This window comes from Rhodamnia argentea, chromosome 1 (genome assembly GCF_020921035.1).
Source record: "Rhodamnia argentea isolate NSW1041297 chromosome 1, ASM2092103v1, whole genome shotgun sequence".
Taxonomy (NCBI): Eukaryota; Viridiplantae; Streptophyta; class Magnoliopsida; order Myrtales; family Myrtaceae; genus Rhodamnia; species Rhodamnia argentea.
Genome location: NC_063150.1, coordinates 31,407,515 through 31,433,174, shown reverse-complemented (window position 1 = coordinate 31,433,174; position 25,660 = coordinate 31,407,515). Strand labels below are relative to the sequence as shown.

At 38.6% G+C, this 25,660-nt stretch overlaps 2 protein-coding genes and 1 non-coding gene across 3 annotated transcripts; 2 read left to right on the top strand and 1 right to left on the bottom strand.

Moving 5' to 3' along the window:
- The first annotated feature begins 11,055 nt into the window (after positions 1–11,055).
- LOC115743997 (transcription factor bHLH94-like) lies at positions 11,056–12,938 on the top strand. Its single transcript, XM_030679062.2, has 3 exons — positions 11,056–11,609; positions 11,824–12,285; positions 12,651–12,938. The coding sequence occupies exons 1-3, from the start codon at positions 11,172–11,174 to the stop codon at positions 12,738–12,740; spliced, it is 990 nt and encodes a 329-aa protein (XP_030534922.1). The 5' UTR covers positions 11,056–11,171; the 3' UTR covers positions 12,741–12,938.
- A 4,272-nt stretch (positions 12,939–17,210) lies between these two features.
- On the top strand, positions 17,211–17,281 carry TRNAG-CCC. The gene has a single exon. It is a non-coding gene; the product is annotated as a tRNA-Gly (tRNA).
- Positions 17,282–18,667: 1,386 nt separating this feature from the next.
- Positions 18,668–21,063, bottom strand: LOC115743850 (protein LEAD-SENSITIVE 1-like). The gene is made up of 2 exons (XM_048278226.1): positions 20,979–21,063; positions 18,668–19,521 (listed from the first exon to the last, which is right to left on the bottom strand). Exons 1-2 carry the CDS (start codon positions 21,061–21,063, stop codon positions 19,103–19,105), a joined length of 504 nt encoding a protein of 167 aa, XP_048134183.1. The 3' UTR covers positions 18,668–19,102.
- Between the last annotated feature and the right edge of the window lie 4,597 nt (positions 21,064–25,660).

Genomic DNA, 25,660 nt, shown 5'->3' with positions numbered 1-25,660 from the left:
AGCTACTTTCATTTTTCATTTGTGTCAAGTCCTCTGACATACCATCCATGTGCACCCATTCGAATAATCATGATAACTAAATGTTAAAAACGTTAGGGATATATTTACTAAAAATTCTCACTTTATCACGAAATTATAATTAAATCCTAAAATTTATAAAAAAAATGCAATCAATTCTTAAAACTTATTAAATTGATTCAATCGAATCCTTCCGTTAATCCCGTCCAATTTAACTAACAAAAAATGCTGACGTAATTTTTTGTAATATTTTCTCTCTCTTACTGGGCGATAAAACGACGTTGTTTTGGTCCAAATCTGACCTCTAATAAAATTTTTATTTATTTCAATTAATTTGAAAATAAGATAAAGTTTAAAAGAAAACAAGAACCGGCGAGGACAACCTTCTTGCCGTCGCCCCACCACTACCGGAAGGGCGGGCGATGGCTGAAAAATGGACGACGGGGGTCGCCAAGCCTCTACTCGGGGCCGATTAGCCGTCCCCTAGATCCGGGTGAGGTCCAATAGGTTCTCACCGGCGTTCGGCGAGGGTGGCCAAGTCATTGGTCATGGCTCGACAACTCTCGGTGATTACTTCCCCACTACTGCCGGCTCTTTCTAGAGGTGGTGGGGCTACAAGAAATAAGACTTAGTTCTGTTTTTTTTTTTAAACCTTACATTTAAAAGTAATTTAAATAAAAATTATATTAAAATCAAATTTGGACGAAACGATTTTGTTTTACCATGTCATTGCTACGTATGAGAAAGATAATATTAAAAAAATTTATGTCATCATTTTTCATTGGCCAAATTGGACAGAGTTAATGGAAGTACTCGATTGCATGTTCTGCAAGTTTTAAGGTTCAATTGCACTTTCGTGACAAACTTTAGGACTTTTAGTGAATACATCCCAAAAAATAATATTTCTTCATGCATACGTGGATAACACATAAATCAAATATATTGAGTATGAATTAATTGAGAAATATGTTTCTAGAAGCAAACTTTTGTGCCATTTACAAAAGTGAATGAACAAAAAGTATTATTATTATCCATGAAAGTATTTAAGTATAAATTGTTACCGATAATGAAATTATATTTTATAAACTAATCATTCAAGCAATAGAAACAGTCATTTTTCTTTTCCAGACAAGACTTTCGAGTCATTTATTTTTCGCGAAATAAATAGAGTCGTATGATAACCTTTCTTTTTTGGGACTTTGGATCCGGAGAGAGATCATCCCTTGAGCAGGCGACGAAGCAACGACCTCGATAGGTCGTCTCGATCTACAACTCGGACAGACTAGCAACCTGCGACATTCTGATCTTGTTCATGCTTTCTTCTTAACGGATTCAACCGAAGAAAACCCTTCACTTATCGAGAACGATGGATTGTATTACCGACATAACATATGGTAATCACTAATCACATATGACTTGCTAAACTCTTTTGAAAATGTTGCAATCATGAGATGTATCCGACACATAAAACGCTTTTTCAAAAGATGAGGGAAGTATTGACCAAAAAAAAAATAAAAGAGGGGAGTAGGATGTACTGCCACGTGGCATCCGACGAGACATTTGTTTCTTCGCTTTTTTTATTTTTTTATTTTTGAGGAATAATGAGAGGAGAAAACCGCCCACATAAGACGGTGTTTTTGCTGTTGCGCCGTTGTTTCCTTGGGTTCGCACGGGACGGGGTGATGGTACACCGGATCTTATCATGAGGACCGACCCCGTACGGACGGTGTCGGATTTGGAATTTGTCTAAGGTGCCCTTTCCAAAACGCATCGCGTCAAATCACCTTTACGTCAAATCTCAACATTTGCAACCAACAACCATAATTTTTTAATTTAAAAAAAAAACGAAAAATAGCTGGATTATATTTTTTGTTTTTCTCGATTATTTCTCGAAGGACTGTTTTTTTACCCCCAATTTGGTAATTTTTTTTAAATTTTTATTTTTTAGTGTGTATTCTATTCTGTCCCCTTTCCTATCTCCTTCTATCAAAGATCAATTGGGTGCGAGGAATTCCCGATGGAAATTACAGTGAATTTTCAAGCCTTCCCCTAATTCAAACCGTGATAAAGATATTTTTATTGTGGATTCACCATTAAGAATTCACTAATTTTTTTTCGCTCCAACATGTTAAAATGATGACTTAATACCATAAAAATTCTCAAATTGATGTACTCGTGTTGCATTTATCAAGAATAATTTCCGCGCCCTGAAAATTGAAAATCCCTTTACACATGCCGCATTTACTCAAAACTAATCTAAGAAAGAAAACTTCAAACCGGTACACCCATGATAAATTTATCAAAATCTTATGGCATAATTTAGAATTTGGTACAAAATGAGGAATTTTAGCAGATTTTCGAAACGGACGGGAGCTCTTATGGCAAAATTAGCATATTTTAGCATATTTCTTAGGCTCCTTTTGTTTTGCGAATAATGAATTATTTTAATATATTTCTTAAAAATAATCGTTTGCACCGTTTGAAATAATTAGCTAATGAAAAATATTTTCATAATCGACAATAAATGGCTAAATGTTTTTGTGGATGATGAAAATATTTTTCGCTCATTCATTTTTGTAAGTGATTCAAGTAATCATTTTTCGGAAATGTTGTTGAAATATATGCAACCCTAATCTCATTTCATTTTCTTCGGAACGATGTCATTTAGGGAACTCATTTCTGTTGAATTTCAACGTTTGATTCACATCACACGCCAACTATCAAAGTAAGTTGCCAACCTATGTTTCTACTCGAGCAAATTAACGAAAATGCTATATCGAAGCCAACAGAAGGTAGCTTTCTTGTGAGACAACAATCAATAATGGATAAATGTGACATGCATATACTAGTTTGAGATTCATTGTTACGTGAAAATCAATTTAAGATAAATGTGGTATGGTCATTTCGAAATTTTTTAACGGTATTAATCCTTAAAACATTCAAGTGGAATTTGAAGCTTATTTCTAGCTATATTGCCATGGGAAATGCTTTCATAAAGTTATTTCTGACTTTAGATTCACACATCATTACCGTGTGTTTTGCATAAAATATTTATTAATTGAAATATCGTGGGGTTAGAAATAATGACGGTATTGCCAAACTGTCAAAGTTGCAGCTCCCTATTGTCATAGTGCGCTATTGAAATAATTTTTTTATTTTGAACATTTTGGGTAAAGTTCGAGAGTTTCAAAGCCGCATTCGCCGGACAAAATTCGCCCTTTTTTCTTTGGCTGCACGATGCTATCATCAATTATAGCAACTACATGACAAAAAAGAAAATCGAGAGTTTTGGTCTAGATTTGGTTTTGTCTGATATCGTCGTCTTCAAAAGACAAATAGAGACCGTGCTTTTCCAATAATTTCTGAGAAAATATTGTAGTTACCTGACAATCGCTTGACACTATACGATCATAAGTGCGTGACTTGACTGTTCGTTCTATAAAGCTTAAATTGCTTAAACTTTACGTCTCCAGGACGGATATTTCAAAAAATATCGAAAAACTCATTGAGGCAAAAGGTTTGATCGGACGATTATGTTAATTCAGCAGAACATTGGGGACTCCGCACTAACGGAAAAGAAGCAAGCAAGAGAAAATTAGTTGAATTCCATGGAAACTCGCTGCGAAAGCAAGATCTAAGGTAATTGAAAAATAACGAACTTTTGGGTATTGGATAATGATAATTAAGGGCTTTAGTTAGCAATAGGTGGGTGAAGTTTAGCGCTGTGGTCGGCGGGCGATGCAAGACATGATTGGAACTTTTAGAGGACCATGATTTCCCTTGCTCCTTGTATTTGTTTGTTTTTTCGTTGAGATTCATGTGCGGAGGTCCCATCTTGCCTTTTGGAATTTAATTGGGTTGAACTTTCATTGGTCGAGTCGGCTTCGGAGAATGGGGACCGATTGGGGTCCGATTCAATGAAGCCTGCACGACATCTGTCGTTTGAGTTGTGGTCTTAACAGTTGTTGAACATCAGCATCTCGAGGCCAATGTAACTGTCCAGCCGAGAAGTCCTTTTCTCTCCCTTTCCTCCCTCCCATCGTTTTCTTCAACCTACGGCCACGACCCGTGAGAGGGTTTGAGCTAATCTCACCCTCGTCTGCCCCCTCTTGTTGATTTTGTTTGCGTTTTTTCTTTCTCTCCCTATTTAGATTTGAGAGCTCTCTTCTCCCGATCTAATTGTAGATGCGGGGATTGATCTAATTATAGATTTAGGAGCTATTTGCAATACCCCATGTACTCTGTCCATGAATAGTTTTTCTGCCTCCAGCTTCAATGATGATCGTAGGAGCTCCGGCGTCTCACTGAATCGCGATGATTTGTTCTTCCAAATGTTAGATTTGTGTTGTTCAACCTATTTTGATTGTCTCCATACGGTCATAGAATAGATGAAGTTGAAACAAGGTGCACATCGTTAATTGGCACTGCCGCATTTATCGAAGAAGAAACTTGTGGCGTGTGCGCTCATTATTGGGCTCGACAAATCCGTTTTCATGGAATGAGTGTGTGCTTAACCCTATTGATGCTCTGCCGATCCTCCTTGTTTTCCGAATTTGGCTTTTATTTTGTGGTGTTTTGGGCTTTGTTCTACTTTGATTTGCTTTGCGATGGAAGTCTATGAAATTCTCGCACATTTTTTTTTTAGCAATGAATACAATTATCTTTCGATTAAAAAAAACATCACCATCTCTTTTAATCAGAAAATCTTCCTCAGATTGGGTTTTAAAGACGCGTAGATTGTGAGACCCCACACCAATCATGTGCTAGCATTGCAAGAAAAATAAAAATAGAAATAAAAGAAGAGGACTTAAAAATGTGATAAATTTTTGTCTTGAGTAACGTTGAGTCGTTGTCATTCATTTATTTATTGATTTTTTGTACCTTTATTTCTTTCTTCTAGATTCTTGATTTTATCAGCGACGAGGATACACGTGCAACACATAATTGGTATCGTAACAGCGCACGATTTAACTCGACCGCAAGAGCATTAGCTACCAATTGCAAACAATTAATGCGATGAAAGGGAGAAAGACTATGGTTAAGTGGATCTACATAGAGTTATATGGGGCTCGAATTTCTAGACCACAATTACCCTACATCACATGATTCACGAGTATCCAAAGTATAGTTGGTTTTCTTTTTGGCTTCCTTTTTTAAACAAAAGAGTAGGTTAAAAATGGCCGTAAGTTAACTCAAAATGAAACTTCCATTTAATTAACAAACAAAACAAGAATTTAATTTCTTGGATGGAAATCTAAGTATTGTTGTTGTACATCAAAGTTCCAAGCAAAATAAAATGACCAATATGCACATGAACTTCCTTCTTTACACCCGTTTACGCAAAACACTTAAAGTTCATCTTGAATATATATATATATATATATATATATATATATATATATATATATATATATATAGACACACACACATGTGAGAAATAAGATAACCTATAAAATAATTCTAAACTTTGGACTATCCCACTTTTATATTGTCACAAATATGCTCTCTAAGTTTGGAGTTTGTAGACTGAAAATGTTGACTTGTGGCACATAGAAAGTCACTGCTGTATCTACCCTAGTTGGGTGCTCCATCTTTCGATGACAAGTGAGTGGAAACCTTCTGCAACTATATTTCCAATTCCAGCTAATCCAGTTGGAAGTAACCTGGCGGTGATAATGATTATGATTAGCATAATGTTCTTCTGGAGGTTTCAAAAGTCATCAGTCGCTGAGCTAACCCTACACCTTGCTCTCAATGCTTTTTGTTAACTATCGATTAAGTTGTATGGAAAGCTAATGATCATAGGGTTTTAGCTATATGCTCTCATACAGGAAAGAATGCATGAATTGTCCGATCATAGAGACAAGGTTGCTGTTGATGATGTCCCAAAAAAATTGATGGAGAATCCACTATTATTGATGCTGAAAAAGGCCTATTGTGCCTTTGTATGGCATAGAGTCTCACCAAATTCCATCACTCTAGATGACATAGCTTAGGTGTTTATTATTCGCTATACATCTAATTACAACTTCACAATGATTTCGCATTGACGACCCTTATGCGATAAGACCACACATAATTTCACATTAACGTTCCTTTTCACATTTTGCAAATTGAGTCCATTCGAACAATTTTGATTGAAAAATCAACGATGTGAATGCCAACGGTGCAACGTGGCAAGACCAGCATTGACATGAAATTTTTTTGATAATAATTTAATACTTTACAATATTTTTTTGAAAATTTTTCATTTGCCCTTTAATGTTTTATTTGTTTTTACATGTTTTCTTGCTTTACTTTTTATTGTTTACCTTTTTCCTTTTATTTTTTCTTTTTATTTTGTCCTTTTTCGCTTTGCTGACCTCGAGCGAGGGACTCTACAGCCTAGGCTGGCGTGGGCTACCCTCGCTAGTTCCGGCGTGCGGCCTTCACCGGCCCTGGCACGGGCGGCCCTCACTTGAGGCCAGCAAAGGTCGCCGGCCATTGTTGAGGCATGGTGGAGGGAAAACGAGAAAAATAAAAAATAAGAAAAGGAAAAAAAGAAAAAAAGTAAAGAAGGAAAACATGGAAAATAAAAAATCCTAAAAATATTAAAATATTATGAAAATAGTCTATGTCGGCGTCGGTCGTGCCACATAGGACGGTTGGTATCCATGTTAGCTATTTTTTGTCAAAATTGGCCTGATGGACTTAATTGGCAAAACGTGAAAAGGTTAAGGACTCAAGTGGCCAAATTAAAAATTTGACAAAAAAAATTGGCCAAATTAAAAGGTTTAAGATTGAATTGAATAAAGTACAGTAGGTTTAGGACTTTTGGACAATATTCTTGATAATAGGACATGAGGGTTTACGATCATTTTGGGCCCAGTAGATATCGTGTATCATAATATCAAGTAATCGTCGTATAGGAGAGATAAGGTTAATGTCCTAGCCAGGTTCGAATTTGAATCGACTCTAATATCACAAGAAGGCATTGACGCGACACAAACAAAGACAGGACTTTAAATCGAATATGGCGCAAGTATGCATGCAAATATAGACTGAATTTCACATGCTTAAAGAAACAAATAAAAAATACCATAACAACTAAATTGAATTTGAATAGGGTTTTACTAGCATAAAAGTCTTTGAATGACCATGAGAGTAACGGCATCTTGTACGCCACAAATTCTTGTAGGGATGGACCCTACAATAATTTTTAATTATCTATTTTTTCCTGGTCTAGAATAGGTTAATAATCTCATAGTAGATTAAGGACTACCACATAATCATTGCTCATTTATATTTGGCTTCAAACCAGAGAAAGCATATATGCATAACCCAAGTCCACTAGAAGAGTATAGTTCATTGGAAGATCCTAAGCCGCTAAGTTAATCTTCATTAAATCATCCAAATATATAGTTCTTGGAAGTATGTGCTCCGGCGAATAGTCAACCAATCGGCATATATTCTCCAAAAATCGATACACACCGTTCATCAAGATTCTTGAAACTTGTTCGATTGATTTAAGAGGGTCAATCCAAATTTACTTTGCAAGCTTCCTGATAAATAAATCATCTCGTATCTCTTAGAAGAAGAATATTCGTTGATTTGATCAAAGAAGAGCCAAATTGGGTCTACTCTTTCTTATAATTCTATGAGTAGGAGGAGGAAAGCACTTCAAGATTCTTAAGTCATGCAGATATATGCAAAAATAGAGCTCTAAATGCTAATTGCAATCGGACAAAATCGACCTACTAACGTTTTCATTTTGCTTCTATGCAATATCTAGATAGGTAAAAGTTAAATATTCTCGTGTGGGAGTGTTAACTCAACTCAAGATTGAAGAAAAATTCAGGGGCAATGGTGGTTTCTTTTTGGATGTATCTCCATGTCAAATTTTTGACCCCATGTTTTGGATTGTTGCAAACTACCATCTTCTTTGGCCGTTTTTTTTTACCTTCTATGAGGGCTGTGAATTCTCGCCTTTTGTCTCGAACCATGTTAGGCTAGCTAATGTCCATGAAGAAAAAGGAAATGATGATCACATTTGCATAACATTATTCTTAATAGATTGTTAGGGACTCGCATGGATTCGATACACATACGAAACATTGTTCTATATATATATATATATACACACACACACACACACACAATAGAATTGCATTTTGCATGGGGGCTGTTAAGTGTATAAAAAATAGCATTATTTTACTTATTTTAGGCAGTAAATAATGTGATATTTGTGAGAAAAATATTTGGATTGCCTTCTGTTTATTCAAATTTTCCTTATAATATATGGAGAAGATAAGGAAAAGAAAAAAAGAAGAAAATCAAGATGCCACCACAAAATCTTAGAAGATTGCCTTATTTTTAGGAGCTCTTAATGTTATCTTTAGGCATTTACTTATTTTTAAGAGTTTTGGATGTTATCCTATAAATAGGATAGCATTGAGAGCTAGGCATTTTCTTATTTTTAAGAGTTTTGGATGTTATCCTATAAATAGGATAGCACTGAGAGATTGGGAGATGGTTAGTTTCTTACTTTCACATCGTTCTTTCGTTGTTCTTGGATATTTTGAAGAGAAGACAAAAGCAGAATTCTTGTTCTTTAATTCAAGATGTTTGATTGAATTTATATTTTCGTTTATTCTTCTATTATGTTCTAATTTTCTTTCATTGGGGCTACAATGTAGCCTAACCATGATGATATGAATTTCATTATGTTTATGTTTTGTAAGTGATTTCATTCATGTGAGTCATATATTATTGTGCTTAATGCTTTTAAGTGATTGATCACCATTTGAATGATCCGATGTGCATGTTTGAGACCGAGAAGTGATAATATGCAAATGTTTTGCATAATATATAACCATGATCTAACTGTGGATAGAAATATACCATGTTATTTGTGTGGCTTTCGATGATAAAGTTATCCCAGGATATTCACAGATTTTAATACACTTATGTTTATTTAAATTCACATAGAGATATAGTGGATTGATAAGCTGAATAGGTTTACTATACTTAGTTATAGGATAGTAAATGAAAGAGGAAATTCCGCTATCACATGTTTGATATCTTTCTTGTATGTGTAAAGATTTGAATTTTATATCTAGTGGTTCTAGTAAAATTGGATGCTATAACATATTTATTTGATTGATTTATCGCATCTCCAAACTTTTGCTTCTAAGATTATCAATGTTATTTTCTTCTCAATTCTATTTTGATAAGTTAGATAAATTTTAGAATTAGTCTGCTATCTTTTCTCATCATTATATTATTTGTTCGACACGGTCGTTGATATGTTCACTTGCATTGAGAATTTTACAAAGTGGGACTTTGCATGGAAATTTCGAGAACTTTTATATTACGTGCAGTAGGAGTTAATGGAAACGCTGGTTTATGAAATTCAGAAAGCAAACGCCATGAACTGTAAGGACTAGCTAGGGGAACGTGTCTGCCCTAATCTTGAAAATGGAAGCTCCATATGTTTGTACGGTCACATGGATTCCTTTCAGTTCATCTCTCTCTGTGGCACTGTACAAGTTCGAGAGGTCTCTCTCTCTTCTCGATTCGTAGGCCTCGTTTTTCTCTTTCCTTGGCAAGAATCTCTGCTCGCATCTGTTAGCTCTCTTTCTCTCTCTCTCTTCGGTCGTACTGTGGACCGTATTATTATTACCAAATGACTATAAGGAAAGTTTGATTCTAGGGTTTTGATCTTCACGATGCACCAAGGAGGTGCCATAAGTTTATCCATTAGTCCCTCGTTTTCCCACGATGGACTTCACTGGTCATTTCAAATACAACTATCACTTAAACTAGCAAAAGCCAGAACAAAGAATAAAAGTTTGTTTCAGCTTTACTCTATCGATTCAAGAAAGTATGGCAACCTTCTTGTGGTATGCGTTCTAGGGTATTGGATAGGGATGTTTTGAGATCAGATCGGGTCAAACGTATGTTATGAGTTGACTCTACCGGTTGAGTTTGGTTGTTGGAACTTCTTATTAGTTTGTAATCCGATCGAGTTTACATGTGAAGAAGAATTTTCAAGTGGATGGGTTGTCTGAAGTGCAAGTTGGTTTAGGAACTCTTGCTTCTCCAGATGATTTTGAGATAATATGCAAAGGAATACCAAGTGAATTTAATGGCCAAAAAAAGCATAGACATATGTGTCCGATATTTTCTCTCAGCTTTCAATGAATTATTTCGACTTGGACTATCTTATCATAAAAATTCCCCAAGGATTGTACTTAAGGGCATCCATAATGCAATCCTTGTAAGATTTAGACACGACCAACTTTGATAAGTAGACTAACAACATAACAATATGGAATTTAGATAGAGAGGAGTGAAACATTTAGTTTAGGAAGTTGCTAGTCCGATAGTTTGATAGTACTGTCGGTTATTTCAGATCACACGATCTCCCAATCAATAAGTACTTCATGCAAAATATGCGTTGATAATATGTGGATCTACGGTTGAGATTGTATCCTTCCCGATAGTATTGTCAGAGAAGCATTTCTCTTTAGTTTGTAAGCAACTTAGAGACTAGGGAATAGAGAATCGAGGATGAGCTAATGCCGTTAAAAAAAAAAAGAATGAGAATATTAGATACGTAATCAAGTGCGAGAGCCAAATGGAATTTTGAAGATTCTTGTTTAGTTCATTATAGACAAGGAGGAGACCAATATGGTAGTTCTTTCTTGCTTCAAACAAAAGATGATGTCCTTTGTTTCCACATAATCTTATGAAAGCATCACTAAACCGTATCTTTGCAAATATATGGTGGTGGGGGTGGCTTTCCTTAGATGGGTTAATAATGATGTCATCCTAATTTGTTGATGACAAGAGAGGCTTGTCCCCAAAATGGGCATGTCGATTTCTTTGATCCAACCCCATCATTCCCCCTACCCCATTTACAAGATCTCATCATACCCCTTTGATGTTTATTTCTTTTGCAACAAAACCCTAAAAACATGGCTATTTCACGTGCAGTAAGCTGTGGACATTGCAATGATTCACCATGGCCCTTTTAAAAAAGCTCAAACCCTCCATTCCTCCCTCCCACACATTGTACCAAAAGCGAAGGCAGTTTCCTTTGGCTTTCCAAGATATTCTCTCATCTCTCTGGGGCTCACACGGAGAGAGAGAGAGATAGAGAGAGAGGAAAAATGGCACTAGAAGCAGTGGTCTTTCCACAAGATCCATTGATCAACTATACAAGCCGAGAGCTTTACAACTTGCTCGAAAGCAATTGGGGTTACTTCGACTCCGGGTTGGATCGGAACGAGGGCGGAGAGTTTTTAGACTATCCAACGGAGAAGGATTTCCCTTGCGGTGAGTGGAACAACAATACGTGCTCATCAGATGCTGGGAACAGCACAGCACAATGTCACTTGAACAAGGACAACAGCAAGGATAGATCGCCGAGCCCCCGAGCCACAGTCGCCGGCCGGCCAAAGCGGCGCCGCACCAAGAGCAGGAAGAACAAAGAAGATATCGAGAGCCAGAGGATGACTCACATTGCCGTGGAGCGAAACCGGAGGAAGCAAATGAACGAGTATCTCGCCGTGCTCCGGTCTCTCATGCCTGAATCTTATATTCAAAGGGTCTCTCTCTCTAAACCCTTTCTTTTGGCAAACCCTTGATTGTCATCAAATATTTGAATTTGATTTTTCACATTTTGTGCACATATGGAATACAAAACATTTGCTTTTTTTTTTTTTGAGCTAATCTTTGCAAGGGTTAATTAATTGCATTTTGTCTTAATAGGCAAAACAAAAAGGGTTAATCTAGTAGAGATGTTGGATGACTGTTGTGTAGGGGGACCAAGCATCAATCATAGGAGGGGCCATAAATTTTGTGAAGGAGCTAGAGCAAAAGCTGCAACTACTTGGTGTTCATAAGGAGATGGAGTGCTCAAAATCTGATGATGACCATGATGATAAACCAAATTCACCTTTCTCTGAGTTCTTCACTTTCCACAAGTACAGCAGGAGCAGCAACAACAACAGCTCATCCAGCTCACCATCCCCATCAACGGCAGCTGCGACAGCTCATTATGGCTCCACCAATGAGGCAGCCGCTGGGAATAAGCGGGCGCCGGCGGTCGCGGACATAGAAGTGACCGTGGTGGAGAGCCACGCGAGCCTGAGGATAAGGACAAAGAGGAGGCCGAAGCAGCTCCTGAAGGTGGTGTCCGGGTTGCACTCGCTGAGGCTAACAGTCCTTCACCTCAACGTCGCCACTGTGGATCGCGTCGTCCTCTACTCCATCAGCGTCAAGGTTAGACCTTAATTATGGTGCTTTCTGATCGCTGCGTTCGGGGACGAACCGGTGTATGGTTTACATGTAGTCCCCGGAGCACGCCGTTTCGAGCGGTTGTTGATTTTGTTATGCTAGATTTCAGTCCTAAATCACGACGCCCGAATTGATTACGCTTTGTAGACATAATCCCCGGTCGATGGGATTTCGAATTTGATTATCTCTCGAATTGGGATTCGATTTCGTCATACATTTCTTGCTACTTTGTTTTCTCTTGCTTTGTTTCGACAATCGTGGCCATTGTCATCTTAATTTGAGTTACATTCATCATCATCGTCATAACGTTTTGTATGTCTGTATTCATACCTTATATTATGTGAACGCAGGTAGAAGATGATTGCAAGCTGACGGCAGCGGATGAAATTTCGTCATCTGTGTATCAGATATTCGTCAAAATTCAGGAAGAGTCGATTTAATTAGATTTCATCATTACCTTTAAATTCCTCATCCTCCTCTGATTCTACTTATTTCATTTTGTAATTTTTTTTCCCTTCCTGTTTGTAACCTTTTACAGACTCATAACGTAGCTTCTCTCTTGTTTGCCCCGTAGATTGTAGCCTGTTGTGATGTGATAATCCAAAAAAGCTAGCCAAATTTCATTCGAAATTGATTTATGAAGACTTCATAATGTGTAGCTTTAGCGTAATGTCCATTCTAGGAGTCCAGGACAAATAAGGCAGCGACTAATTAGGCTTTCTTCGGGTCGCAATGCGTGGAATCGAGTTGACTAATCGCGTGTCCCCCCACAAATACATAATCTTGGGGCATCGTTACAGATGAAATCGTACCTAGGCTTTAAATTTACACATCCTTACTAAATTGTTCACATCGTGAACATGAATTTATTGTTAGATTCACCATGAGGTGAAAAACGAAATTACCGTTGAATAATGTTTGACTGAGCGACAAGAAGAGTTAACTTTTGGCTTGGTTACTCAAACATAGTCTTTACTATACATATATTTGTCATATTATGTGTGTGGCTGACTCCTTATTGAATGATATTGTTGGGAAAGTTTAGCCCAGGCTGCAATGATGAATACGCTTTTTGGGATTTTGGGATTATCTAGAATAGGTATGATGGTCTGCAAATTTGAACTTCAAATGGGAATCATTTGCGGATTGAATGCAAATGATGTCCCCATGAAGCTGTACGATGCTTCATATCCCAAGGATGAGAAAGTAGATTTTGTTGCTGGTGGTGGGTCTTGTTTGTCTTCCTGGATTGCAGAATAATTGATAATGACATTAGAGCACTCGATATATATTTTTTTTTAAAAACTTGTAACTTAAGGGTTTTTTTTTTCCCTTCCCAAAACCTAAATATGCACAATGACAAGACCATATGCATATCATAAGATGGTTGGACGCAAAAGGTTTTGCCATTAACTCAGCAAGATGGCATAAATAAAAATGTTTTATCCGTAACAGTGAACTCAGCGTTAGAAAGTACGAAGAACATTAATTGATAAAAATCGCACCGAACCCCCAGCACTTAGGGTTGGTGGCCATTGCTAGTCCCTCAAGTTAGCCTTGTATTGATATAGTTTTCCGTTGTAATTGGGCGAAAGAATCAAGAAAAAACCCGAAAATTGCCCTTCATATAAGTATTAGAGATTTGCAATACCATCAAACAATATATTCCACGACTTCGAGAGATTGTCGAGTGCACCAAGGCTCGCCACACTCCGGTCGAGGGACACATAGTTATGAGTTCAAAATGCGAGGAATGCAAACAGTCTTTGGCACCTCAAAAGCATTCATGCAAGATGATAATCGCTTAATTAGTTGCATTAGTGTCGATGTATTGCTCGGCTTGGCAATTACCTCGATGATCACCTATACTCTTGCGATTAGTCGCGTAAGAGAAATGATTACGTGATTGTTTTTAACTTATCGTGGGATTAACATCTTATTCTGAGCCATAAAAAGAAAAAATAAATAACAAATAAATTAGAAATTATTATGGTGCTCGCTCCTTCAAGAATTTGTTGCTCATCGACAAGCTGTTACTCTTACATACACTCGATGACTATTATTCTAGCGAAACCCGTCTGTGTTGCCAGCTCCGAGATTATCTTGATCAAGAGTCATCTTTAACAAGGTCAAATTCGAGTCAAAGTTTTACTATTACTGAATGAATGGAAGGTGAACCAAGGAGGATGATCCCAATTGTTGCAGCTTTACGCGTGGAGGTCTACAACATGCCCTGGCGAACACTGATGAACAACGCCCCCTACAGGCCAAGAGAAGAGAGAGATAGGAAAGATCCAACAGCTTTTCATTGATGTGTCCGAGACGATATTATTTTTTAAGTCCATCCATCTGAATTGTAGAGCCTAAAGTTCTCACCCACCAGCAAAAGCAAAAAAAAAGTGGAAAAAAATGACAAAAAACGAAAAAACTGTTGCTACGATTCCGTGAGAAATGTGCCAGGAGTATTCTAGGGTTTCGTTTTTTTAGAAGATTCCTTTCAACGCCCGAGCCCTTTCTGTGGCTTTCTCCTGTTTCTTTCTCCTTGTCTGCTTGTGCATGGAACATGGGGCTTCAATGATTCCAGTTCTTGGTCTCTCTCTCTCTCTCTCTAGAGAGAGAGAGAGATGTCAGTGACTTTTTTTGCTGTAATTATTGTGCAGAAAGAAGCCATGGATCGTGAGCTTTTCATGCAAAGCGTAAAAGGGTTGCTGGTGTTGCTTCCTAAAAGGAGAAGGATTTATACAATTAACGAAGCAACAGGCAATGAATATGATATGGGGCCAATTCGTTCATCGTATTAGAGGAAAATTATCACAATTTTTTTTTAAATTTATTATAATTGTGTCAATTCAATATTAAACCTTTTTTATTTTATCAATTCAGTCAATCCGATCAATTCCGATTGGCCGGCGCTAACGTGACACTGCCAATGCTGATGTGATTTTTTTAAATAATTTTATACTTTTTTATTTTATATTCTTCAGTTTTTTCCCCTCCAATTAGGGTTGGGACGCTCTCATTGGCATTGGGTGAGGGCATCGAGCCTAGACCAAGCGAGGGTTGTGATGCCTTTCTCCTGTGGTCGTACGAGTCAATGACCCTTACCGACACTAAGTCCAAGAAAAAAAAAGAAAAGAAGAAAGAAAAAATATTATAACTTCCTGGTGTTGCTTCCTAAAAGGAGAAGGATTTATACAATTAACGAAGCAACACGCAGTGGATATGATATGGGGCCAATTCGCTCATCGTATTAGAGGAAAATTATCACAAAAAAAATCTTAAATTTATTGTAATTGTGTCAATTCAGTATTAAACCTTTTTTTTTTATTTTACCAATTTAGTCCATCCGATCAATTCTGATCAGCCGACGCTCACGTGACACTGCCGATGCTGATGTGATTTTTTTTTTATATAATTTTATACTTTTTTATTTTATATTCTTCAGTTTTTTCCCCTCCAATTAGGGCCGGGACTCTCTCATTGGCATTAGGCGAGGGCGTCGAGCCTAGACCAGGCGAGGGTTGTGACGCCTTTCTCCTGTGGTCACGCGAGTCGGTGACCCTCATCGACACTAAGTCCAGAAAAGAAAAAGAAAAGAAGAAAGAAGAAGTATTAAAAAAATTGAAAAAAGTGTCAATATCAGCGTCGATCGGTCAAAATTGACTGGATGAAGTGAATTGGCATAAATACAAAATGTTTAAGATTGAATTGACAAAAATAATTTAAAATTGAATTGATACACAATTCAATAAATTTATTATTTTTTTTGGTAATTCTCCCCGTATCGTCCACAGGTTGATGCGTGCGTTATCCATATAGATATAAGGAATAATTGAGTCGACAAAAGTGACTTGCCCTAGATCAAACAGTATAAAGGCAGAAGGGCGAAAAGACGCATCGCATAAAGCGAAACGAGAAATTACCCCTCCAGTAAAACCAAGGTTGGATGAAAAAAAAAAAAAAAGAGTGGGGAAAAAGGTGCTTTTAATGGTCTCCCGGAGAAAAAAATAAGTGGGGATTGAACTTCACATGATATCCGGTAATACTGATTATTCGCGATCGACCCAACTTACACATGCATACATCGTTACGATTAAAAATTTATTAGTCACTCGATATAAATGGAAAAATGTAAACGTACTTAGGTTTTGTTTTTGAATCGTTTTGCTTGCTATGGAATAGAAAGTTCCTTTGGTGGCCCTTTCCCATCGGAATATTAAGGAAGCTGTCTAGGGTTTACTATTATTGTTGGCGTGTATTGAGGTGCAAAGTTTGGAAAGGGGAAAAACTCCACGGCTTTGCACCATTTGAGGATGCTTCCTCCTCTCCCTTGTTAATTACATAAACATGAGAAACTTTGGAGGGTTTAAGAACGTTAATCACGGATTAAGGTGAAGGGAGGAGCCTAAGGCAACCTTGGGCTTTGCTTGGATCTAACTCAAGAAAACGGAGCTGATGTAGGGGGCCATGACTCTAAGGTGGGTTTAGTTAATTTTCTACTAATTGGAAACAAAATTGTGAGTCTAGTATGAAAACTGAAAAGGATTGGTTAAATTGAGTGGGTAAAAGCGATTTATACTCCGTGCTCCTCGAGAACTCTTCGGCGTCTTATCAGTTCTGTTCTTTTCTTGTTCGGTACAACTTTCCTGGGATGTGACCGCCAATCACGGTGCGAAGAACTTCGTTGTAGATGCCGATGTTTAATCATTCCTGTTTGCGGGCGAATACCATTTGATTGTAGGATAAAACAGAAAGAACCGAGTTCGAGACCGCTTCTATGCGCATGGGGTAAAATTAAATCAAGAAATCTTATTAGTATCATACGAAACGAAGAGGTTAGAAAGAATGTAGACAGCGATTTGTAAATTACATTTAAGTATTATAAAAAGTACACATCAAGCCAACAAAGGGCGCATCTGGTGTAGTGGTATCATAGTACCCTCCCACGGTACTGACCGGGGTTCGATTCCCCGGATGCGCATGTTTTTTTTTTTTTTTTTTGTGTCGTTCATTACTATCTGCAACTGCACCAGCGCCAGCGGTTACCATGAACACAAGTGCTGGTTTTTTTAGGACAATGGAGTCGTGGGGTGCAGTGAGAATCCATCCACCGGCTGGGAGCCTCCGTAATACATATAAATTACACGTTAATAGATAGACCCGCCAGGCCTGCGAACCCTGAATTGGGTAACTCTTGTTTCCGTTCTTTGAATTCCCAAAAAGTATCAACTTTCGAGAGTTTCGGATTCACAGGACTCGGGTTGTTTTCAGTGCATTCTGGGGTTGGTGTTATCATGTTTAAATCACTCGGTTGTCGGACTTGAAGTCGTGATGCATTTCCTTTGTAATGCTGCTCGGCCTCATTGTTCTAAGCCCGTATTTTTCTATGAATATGCAGATGTTGCTTGCGCTTTTCTCGTCGATAGTATTACGACGTTAGTATTGAGTTATCACTGATTGTTATTTCGCAATGATACTGCCGAGTCGGGGTTTCTCGTGCTATAGTTCGTGGTGGTTCATGTTTGTCATGGCCAGAGCATTATATGGAGGTATTGTATTCCAAGTGCTAGTACCTTTTAGTCTCAGTAAAGCTTGATCTGAAGTTAAAACCGCGAATCTGCATCATCTGTGAATAGTGCGGCTGCAATTATCTGGTTTTACTTTGCAATTCTGGAAACATTTGATGTCGCCTGGTTAATAATGCGCTGTTAGATTGTTTACTGCCCCCAATGTGATTGGAATCTCGGTCTCTCGCTGACCGAGTGCTCAGCTCTTCTTGCCAGCTTAGAATTTAGGACTCTGAGATGTGGATCTTGAGATGCTATCTACATGGTATATTAACAAGCCTGTATGCAGTCCAAGACTCTCAACCGTCTTCTAATGTGTTGCATAATCTTGCTCATTTGCAGTTGAATGCTATTGATTTGGCATGGGATACTGTGGTTCATTCAGTTCTCGCCGTTCTTTCAGATCCTTGGGGGAAGGATTCTTCGCTGGCTTTGCTCGCGTTGCTGATGACGAGAGCCGCCATTTTGCTTGCTGCTCTCAGAGGCTTCTGGAGCTTGGACTCAGGTCGGGAACTTTTTGTAAGTGTGCAATATTTCTCCTAGCCTTCGGGCTACTCGCCCAAGGCCTTCATCTTTATGCAAATCCTAGCAGCAAGTACATTAGGACAATCTCAAGCAAATGCTTCTGCTATGTGTTGGTGCATCTATGTTCAATTGCAATCCTGTCTGTTTGCCTAGAAGCAGGAAGTATATGTAGTGGCCATTTTAGGTTAAAGTTCTAATCTTTTGCTGTTGATTATCACTTAAAGTGAGAGTTCCTCCTCTTGTGCTTTAAATAGCTGTGTTCATCACACGATCGATGAGTTGGAACTTAGAGGAATGCCCAAGGAGCATCTGCAAACAAAATTGCACGATCGATCCAGCGAAAGATGCGACAATGCCCTGTGTTTGCTGTTGCAATTCGCATGAATACTTGACTGAATCTCTGTGCATTAGTTGCTGTATCAGGATACCAGTTCTGGTCAATCTCTCTTACATCTGGGTTACATCCATGTGGCAAGAGGAGGAATTCCAATGGCAATTAGATACATGGGGACAGTAAGGAATTTACGACTTGCCGCCGCCCGTTCTAGTCTGTATCTGAGTATACATCGGAACAGATTGTGAAAAATGAACAAACAGAATGCACGATTGGAGGGAGGTTGGACCACTAGAACTCAGTTCCTCTGCACCAACCTCATGGTCCGCTCTTTGGCTTTCACAATTTTCTGCTCACAATTCGTGACAAATGATGTCTACTCGCTTCTGCGGATGTTGGTCCGGCAAAATACGGCGAAATGCTCGCAGTTGTTGCTTATCATGCTGTAGTCGCCGAAAGCATTGTCAGCGTGAAGCTTGGTAGCCTTCTCGATGACTTGATCGCGCGATTTGGTGCAGGGTAAGGTGGTGCAAGTCCCTGGCCTGGCGAGCATAAACCATAGTCGTGGCCCTCCGTACCCATAGCAGTGGAGGGATCGGAGTTTGTTGCCGTCCCGGCGGAAGCAATCGAGACAAGTTTTGACGACCCCAAGCTTGACGGTCTCCTGGTTTTCGCATTTCGGGAAATCGGGACAACTTCGTTGCTTGGGGCTAGTCTTGGACAACGATTGGCAAATGTTTTTTTTGTTCTCTGTACGGGTGAAGTGAATCACGTAGCCGTTGCCTACGTAAATTCCTGCCATGTATACCGGTGCAGAACACGGTAAAGAATCAAAATTTCAGTCCCGAAAGAATGAAGATGAATATTTTGGTTATGGATGATTAGGCGCCAACATTAGAATATCCATTATTGGAACTATTACTTTACCATGTCTCAATTGCTTACGCCGGAACGTTAATGAGGGCACTTCAGGCCCTTATTGAAATCAGATCCACTTTGAGCCCTTATTTGGAATCTTCCCTAAGAACTATGACAAAGTTTTTTCTTTCTTTCTTTCTTTTTTTTTTTTTAAAAAAACTCAAAAGGGTGAACTTAGGCCTATTCCTGCATTTGGGCTTTTTCCCCCCCGCTGTTTTCCACATTGGCAATGAAGACATTTACTCGTCAGAAAATGGGGGGAAAAAGGGCTTTTCCAATGGGATAACGAAATAAATGGTCCATGAATTTTGACCGAATAAGTAATGTGTTCCTTGAATTGTTAATTTGATCAATATGATCTCTGAACTATAGAAAGATGTCCAATGTAGTCCTTCCCATTAATTCAAGTTCGGAGACGGCATTGGGCATTTTATTATAGTTCACGAACTTAGTTGAATATGTTCCAAAGTTCCGGGGACCCTACGGAACAATATGAAAGTTCGGGAGTTACATTACATATTGAGCTAAAGTTCATGGACAATTTGTGTCATTTTTTCCTTTCGTAATCGCGGTAAGAATACGTAAAGATGGAGCAACACAGATGTAAAAAGAAACCCATAATAAAGGATGTACGTATTTAAGAAAATTTTGATTAGGCAGGAGAGAGGGGGAGGGGGGGGGGGAGAGGTGTTTTAACGAAATCGAGTCATTAACGGGCATAATTATACATTTTGGAAATTGAATTGTCTCTAAGAAATTTAATCACTTTGTTAACTTAAAATACTCTATGACGAAGCGTGTTTAGTGGACCTCACAAGTGATATAAGACGGTAGGGACACGTGTCATCGTTATTTATGATATCTCATGCGCAATTCAAATTAATTCGATCAAGTTAAGTCGACGAAAGGCACTGCTTAGAAAATGTTTCGTCACTTTATAACCCAAAAGAAGACATGCTACAATCAGAATCCGCAAAACGAGCATTACCTTTTTTGGCAAAATAAATAAATAAATAAATAAAGGAGTTATCGAATTTTAATGATGAAAATTTAGCCACGATCACGATAGCCAAGGCTCGATGCGGCCCTTATTAAGAGAATCAAGGGCTTTTCAATATCGAACTTTTTGATTACATAAAGAGGAATTCTTGGGAGAGTAGAAGTGCAAAATCTCAACCAGATGAAATTGAACTTTCAACACCCGCGCCGGAGTTTCAAAGGCAAAATCTGATTATTGGAATCATCTTACGAAACCGATAGAACGGAGTGAAGTTCGAGTCTAATAAAAAGAAGAGAAACATACTAACGCGACAGCAAAGGCACGAGAACCGTACCGTGGTGTGAATACATGCCGTGCAATCCGTATCGGAATATGTGATCTCCAGCGTTCAGATCCTCCAGAGTCACCGCCTTCCCCATCGCTCCCCTCCCCTTTTTTTTTTTTTTTGGGAGAAGAGAGGGAAGCGAAAGCGAAGAGAAAAATGAACTGAGGCCCTGAGGGCGAGGGAAAGTTCATTCCCAATATTATACAGACGAGGCGCAAAGGGCACGCGGGCCTCTGTTGGTCACGTTCCCATTCGGTTCGCGTCCCCATTGACGAGTCCATGACGATGCAAAGCTGACGAGACGGACTTCCTTCGCAAGCAAGTGTAGAATTCGTGTCGCCAAACGTCAAATGGCGGGCTATCGAGAATGTCTTTGGGCGAAACCATAAATTCTCAGTCGCCACGAAAGACAGCCCTCCTTGTCGTACGTTGGAAGCCGGGACCATAGGATAACGAACCGCAGCTCGTGCATGGGATGACACCTCAGTCCTCTCAGCTTGCACCTGCTCAAACTTTGTCAAAACTTGGAAGTATGTCTTGCTCAAACTTCGCAGCAGTTTGGCGACCTCCTTCGGGGCCGTCGAACTCCCCGATGCAAACAAAGAAGTTCATTTCCAAATATTATATAGACAAGGCGCAAAAGGCACGCGGGCCTCTGTTGGTCACGTTCCCATTAGGTTAGCGTCGCCGTTGATGAGTCCATGACAATGAAGAAGCTGACGAGAGGGACTTCCTTCACGAACGGGTGTAGAATTCGTGTCGCCAAAAGTCAAATGGCGGGCTATCGAGAATGCTTTTGGGCAAACCCATCAATTCTCAGTCGCCAGGAAAGACAGCCCTCCTTGTCGTATGTTGGAAGCGGGGACCATAGGACGACGGACCCCAGCTCGTGCGTGGGATAACGCCTCAGTCCTCTCAGCTTGCTCGTGCTCAAACTTTGTCAAAACTTGGAAGTAGTCACAAAGAACAGCGTACAAGTGTGTCCTGCTCAAGGCAGGAGAGAGGGGGAGGGGGGGAGAGGTGTTTTAACGAAATCGAGTCATTAACGGGCATAATTATACATTTTGGAAATTGAATTGTCTCTAAGAAATTTAACCACTCTGTTAACTTAAAATATTCTATGACGAAGCGTGTTTAGTGGACCTCACAAGTGATATAAGACGGTAGAGACACGTGTCATCGTTATTTACGATATCTCAGGCACTCCTTAAAAAATGTTTCGTCACTTTATAACCCAAAAGAAGACATGCTACAATCAGAATCCACAAAACGAGCATTACCTTTTTTGGCCCCACTTGATTGTACTGATGGAATCCGGTGGCCTTTAGCAAAATAAATAAATAAATAAAGGAGTTATCGAATTTTAATGATGAAAATTTAGCCACGATCACGACAGCCAAGGCTCGATCCGGCCCTTATTAAGAGAATCAAGGGCTTTTCAATATCGAACTTTTTGATTACATAAAGAGGAATTCTTGGGAGAGTAGAAGTGCAAAATCTCAACCAGATGAAATTAAACTTTCAACACCCGCACTGGAGTTTGAAAGGCAAAATTTGATTATTGGAATCATCTTACGAAACTGATAGAACGGAGTGAAGTTCGAGTCTAATAAAAAGAAGAGAAACATACTAACACGACAGTAGAGGCACGAGAACCGTACCGTGGTGCGAATACATGCCGTGCAACCCGTATCGGAATATGTGATCTCCGGCGTTCAGATCCTCCGGCGTCACCGCCTTCCCCATAGCTCCCCTCCCCATATTTTTTTTGTTTGTTTTTTTAGAAGAGAGGGAAGCGAAAGCGAAGAGAAAAATGAACTGAGGGTGAGGGAAAGTTCATTCCCAATATTATAAAGACGAGGCGCAAAGGGGCACGCGGGCCTCTGTTGGTCACGTTCCCATTCGTTTCGAGACCCACAAATAATGACAAATGAAGAGGCAGATGGGGGTGACTTCTCGATCGGGTGTTGAATTCGTGCCGCCAAAAGTCAAAATGGTGGGCGCTCAATAATGTTTGGGCAAAACCTAATCAATTCTCAGTCACTCCGAGAGACAGCTCCCCTTTGTTGGACGTCGGAAGCGGGCCATGGGACAACCAAACCCCAGCTCAGGGCATGGGACAGATGACACGCTCAGTCCTCTCATCTTGCTCCTCCTGCTCAGCTCTGTCAAAACTTTGAAGTGGTCACCAAGAACAGCGTACGAGTATCTCGGAAGGCGACGGGCCGGCCGTGCGCGAGTCGAGAGACACTTTAGTTAGTAGTCTCGCTTGTTTAGGATGCACACGGGGCTCCCCTCGAATGCCCCCGATCGCAAACAAAGAATCCGATCCTGTTTCCGGGTCGCCGCACATTTTTCCCATTCTCGTCGAGGTCCGACCTAGTTGACGCGTGAGTTCGAGATTCGTAGGTCGACGCGGTTGAAACCCAAACCTGTTGTTGTAACCCACACTTGAGAATATGACATTGACGTATGAAAAATTCTAAAGGGCTACATACGCTTTTCCACGTGGTGATTTTGGCCTGAGTGAGGCGGTAGGTACTAGGTAGGAGAGTGAGTGAGTGTTTCAACATTACCATTGTGACTATTACAGATGTATCGGATCGGGTAATTTCTTGGTCCTCCGCCGGTACTTGTGGATTCAATGGTATAAGAAGGGGGACACCATTTGCCGTTAATGGTATGAAAAGTACTCACGTACGCACGAACACATAATTTTCTCGCTCGGGCATCAACTAATGAAATAAATTTTGCGGCACTCATTAAATTTTCCAATAGCACTACGGATAATGAGAATAATCCCGAATATAAGACGTGGTGAATTTTGTTGAAGTTTGTTTGAAAAAAAATAAAATAATGCCTTTTTGGCATCCCACACAGGATGCAAGGTAGAGAAAAAGTCACTTTATTAGTTAGAAAGATAACATAGTCTTTCGTAGAAATAAATAAGCAAGTGGGCTACTCCCCATTATGCCCGGGTTCGGGTATTCGATTATTAGGCGCACTTAAAACTTTGCACACTTGTGTAGTCTAGAATTGGCTCTATTCAATAATTATTTTTTATTAATTAATTAATTTTTTATTTTAAAATTATTATTATATAAATAAATTTCATGACTCATTGGAACAAGGCGATTGTTCATGGATATAAGATACTCTTACATATTTTGGAAGGTTTATGTCTATTCGGACATAACTACTAAATTGACACTCTTGTAATCTTTGTAATGCTTGTGTTTATTCGGAAATAACTATTGATTTAGATATGAAAATGTGCGTTTCGGACATGAAAAAGTGTTATTGGATATAAAATACTCTTACATCTTTTGGAAGATTTATGTCCGTTCGGACATAATTACCAAATTGACACTCTTGTAATCTTTGGAGTGCTTGTGTCCGTTTGGAAATAACTATTGATTCAGATATGAAAATATGTGATTCAGATATGAAAAAGTGTGATTGGATGTACAATTTTGAACTTGAAGAGGTATGTTTGAACTATCTGTTATTGGGCACGAAGAGTTGCAATTTTTAGGCAAAAAAAACTGTTTTCGAACAACGAAATGGTGTATGAGAATTACCACTTTTTCGGACACGAAAAGGTGTGTTCTTTCTCATTGTTCATTATTTCACTTTCAATTTTCATTCTTTCAAAACGAAAGAGATACGGCCTTCCTTTCTGTATGAGAACTAAATACTTCCATATCTAACCAAATCTAGGAATACTCATACCTAAACTCTGCGTTTGGTAGTCGGGACAAAAATCGGGATAGGTCTTATCCTGTGTTTGGCTCTTGCCTAAGACATGATAAAATGGGATATAGCCTGGATATAATTATCCCATGAGAGAGGTAGGATAAGGAGTGGATATGATTTTTTATATCCATGATACACTTGTATGTATTTATAAATTTGAGTTTCTTTCTACTTTATAATATATATTTTGTGCATACAGACACTTCATATCCATATCATTACATATTTTAATTATCGTGGTATATTTTTTTATTTAATAAAATATTTATTAAGAAATGATAGAACAAAATAAAAATAATGAAAAAAGATATATAAAAAATTAAAAAATAAGTAAATAAAAATGAAGTTTCTAAAGAAAAAAAAAACCTAGAGATCTCCATCTTCTTCTCTTATGTATCTCTAGTTCATGTTGAAGTTTCAACATTCCGTTGTAATTTTTTAGTTCACGTCAAAACTTTATGAAAATGGTGAGAGAGTTGAAACTTCTTCTCCATAGTAGGTTTTTGGTTCACATCAAAAGTTTATAAAAGAAGAAAGAGAATCAAAATTCATTCTCCTCCGTAACTTTATGGCTCATGTCCAAGTTTAACCAAAGTAACGAGAGGAAAAAACTTTTTGTAATTGTAAATGTGAATGATCATATTTTCTCTCTCTTACTATCGTTGGAAGTGAATTATGGGAGATTCTTATACTCTCCATTTGTGCATTTTCGGGTTCGTTTACATCGATGTGTGCAAATGCAAACAATGAACATCATAGGATATGCACATATTCGACTTTATTACTGCAATTAACCAAACAATGGATATGATATGGCAAAATCCTTGAATTTCATATCCTATCCTATCCAATCTCATCACGACTAGAAATCCAGACGACCAAATGCATTTAACACCCATATTATTTTGAGTTTTATCATTTTAAACTCATTGATG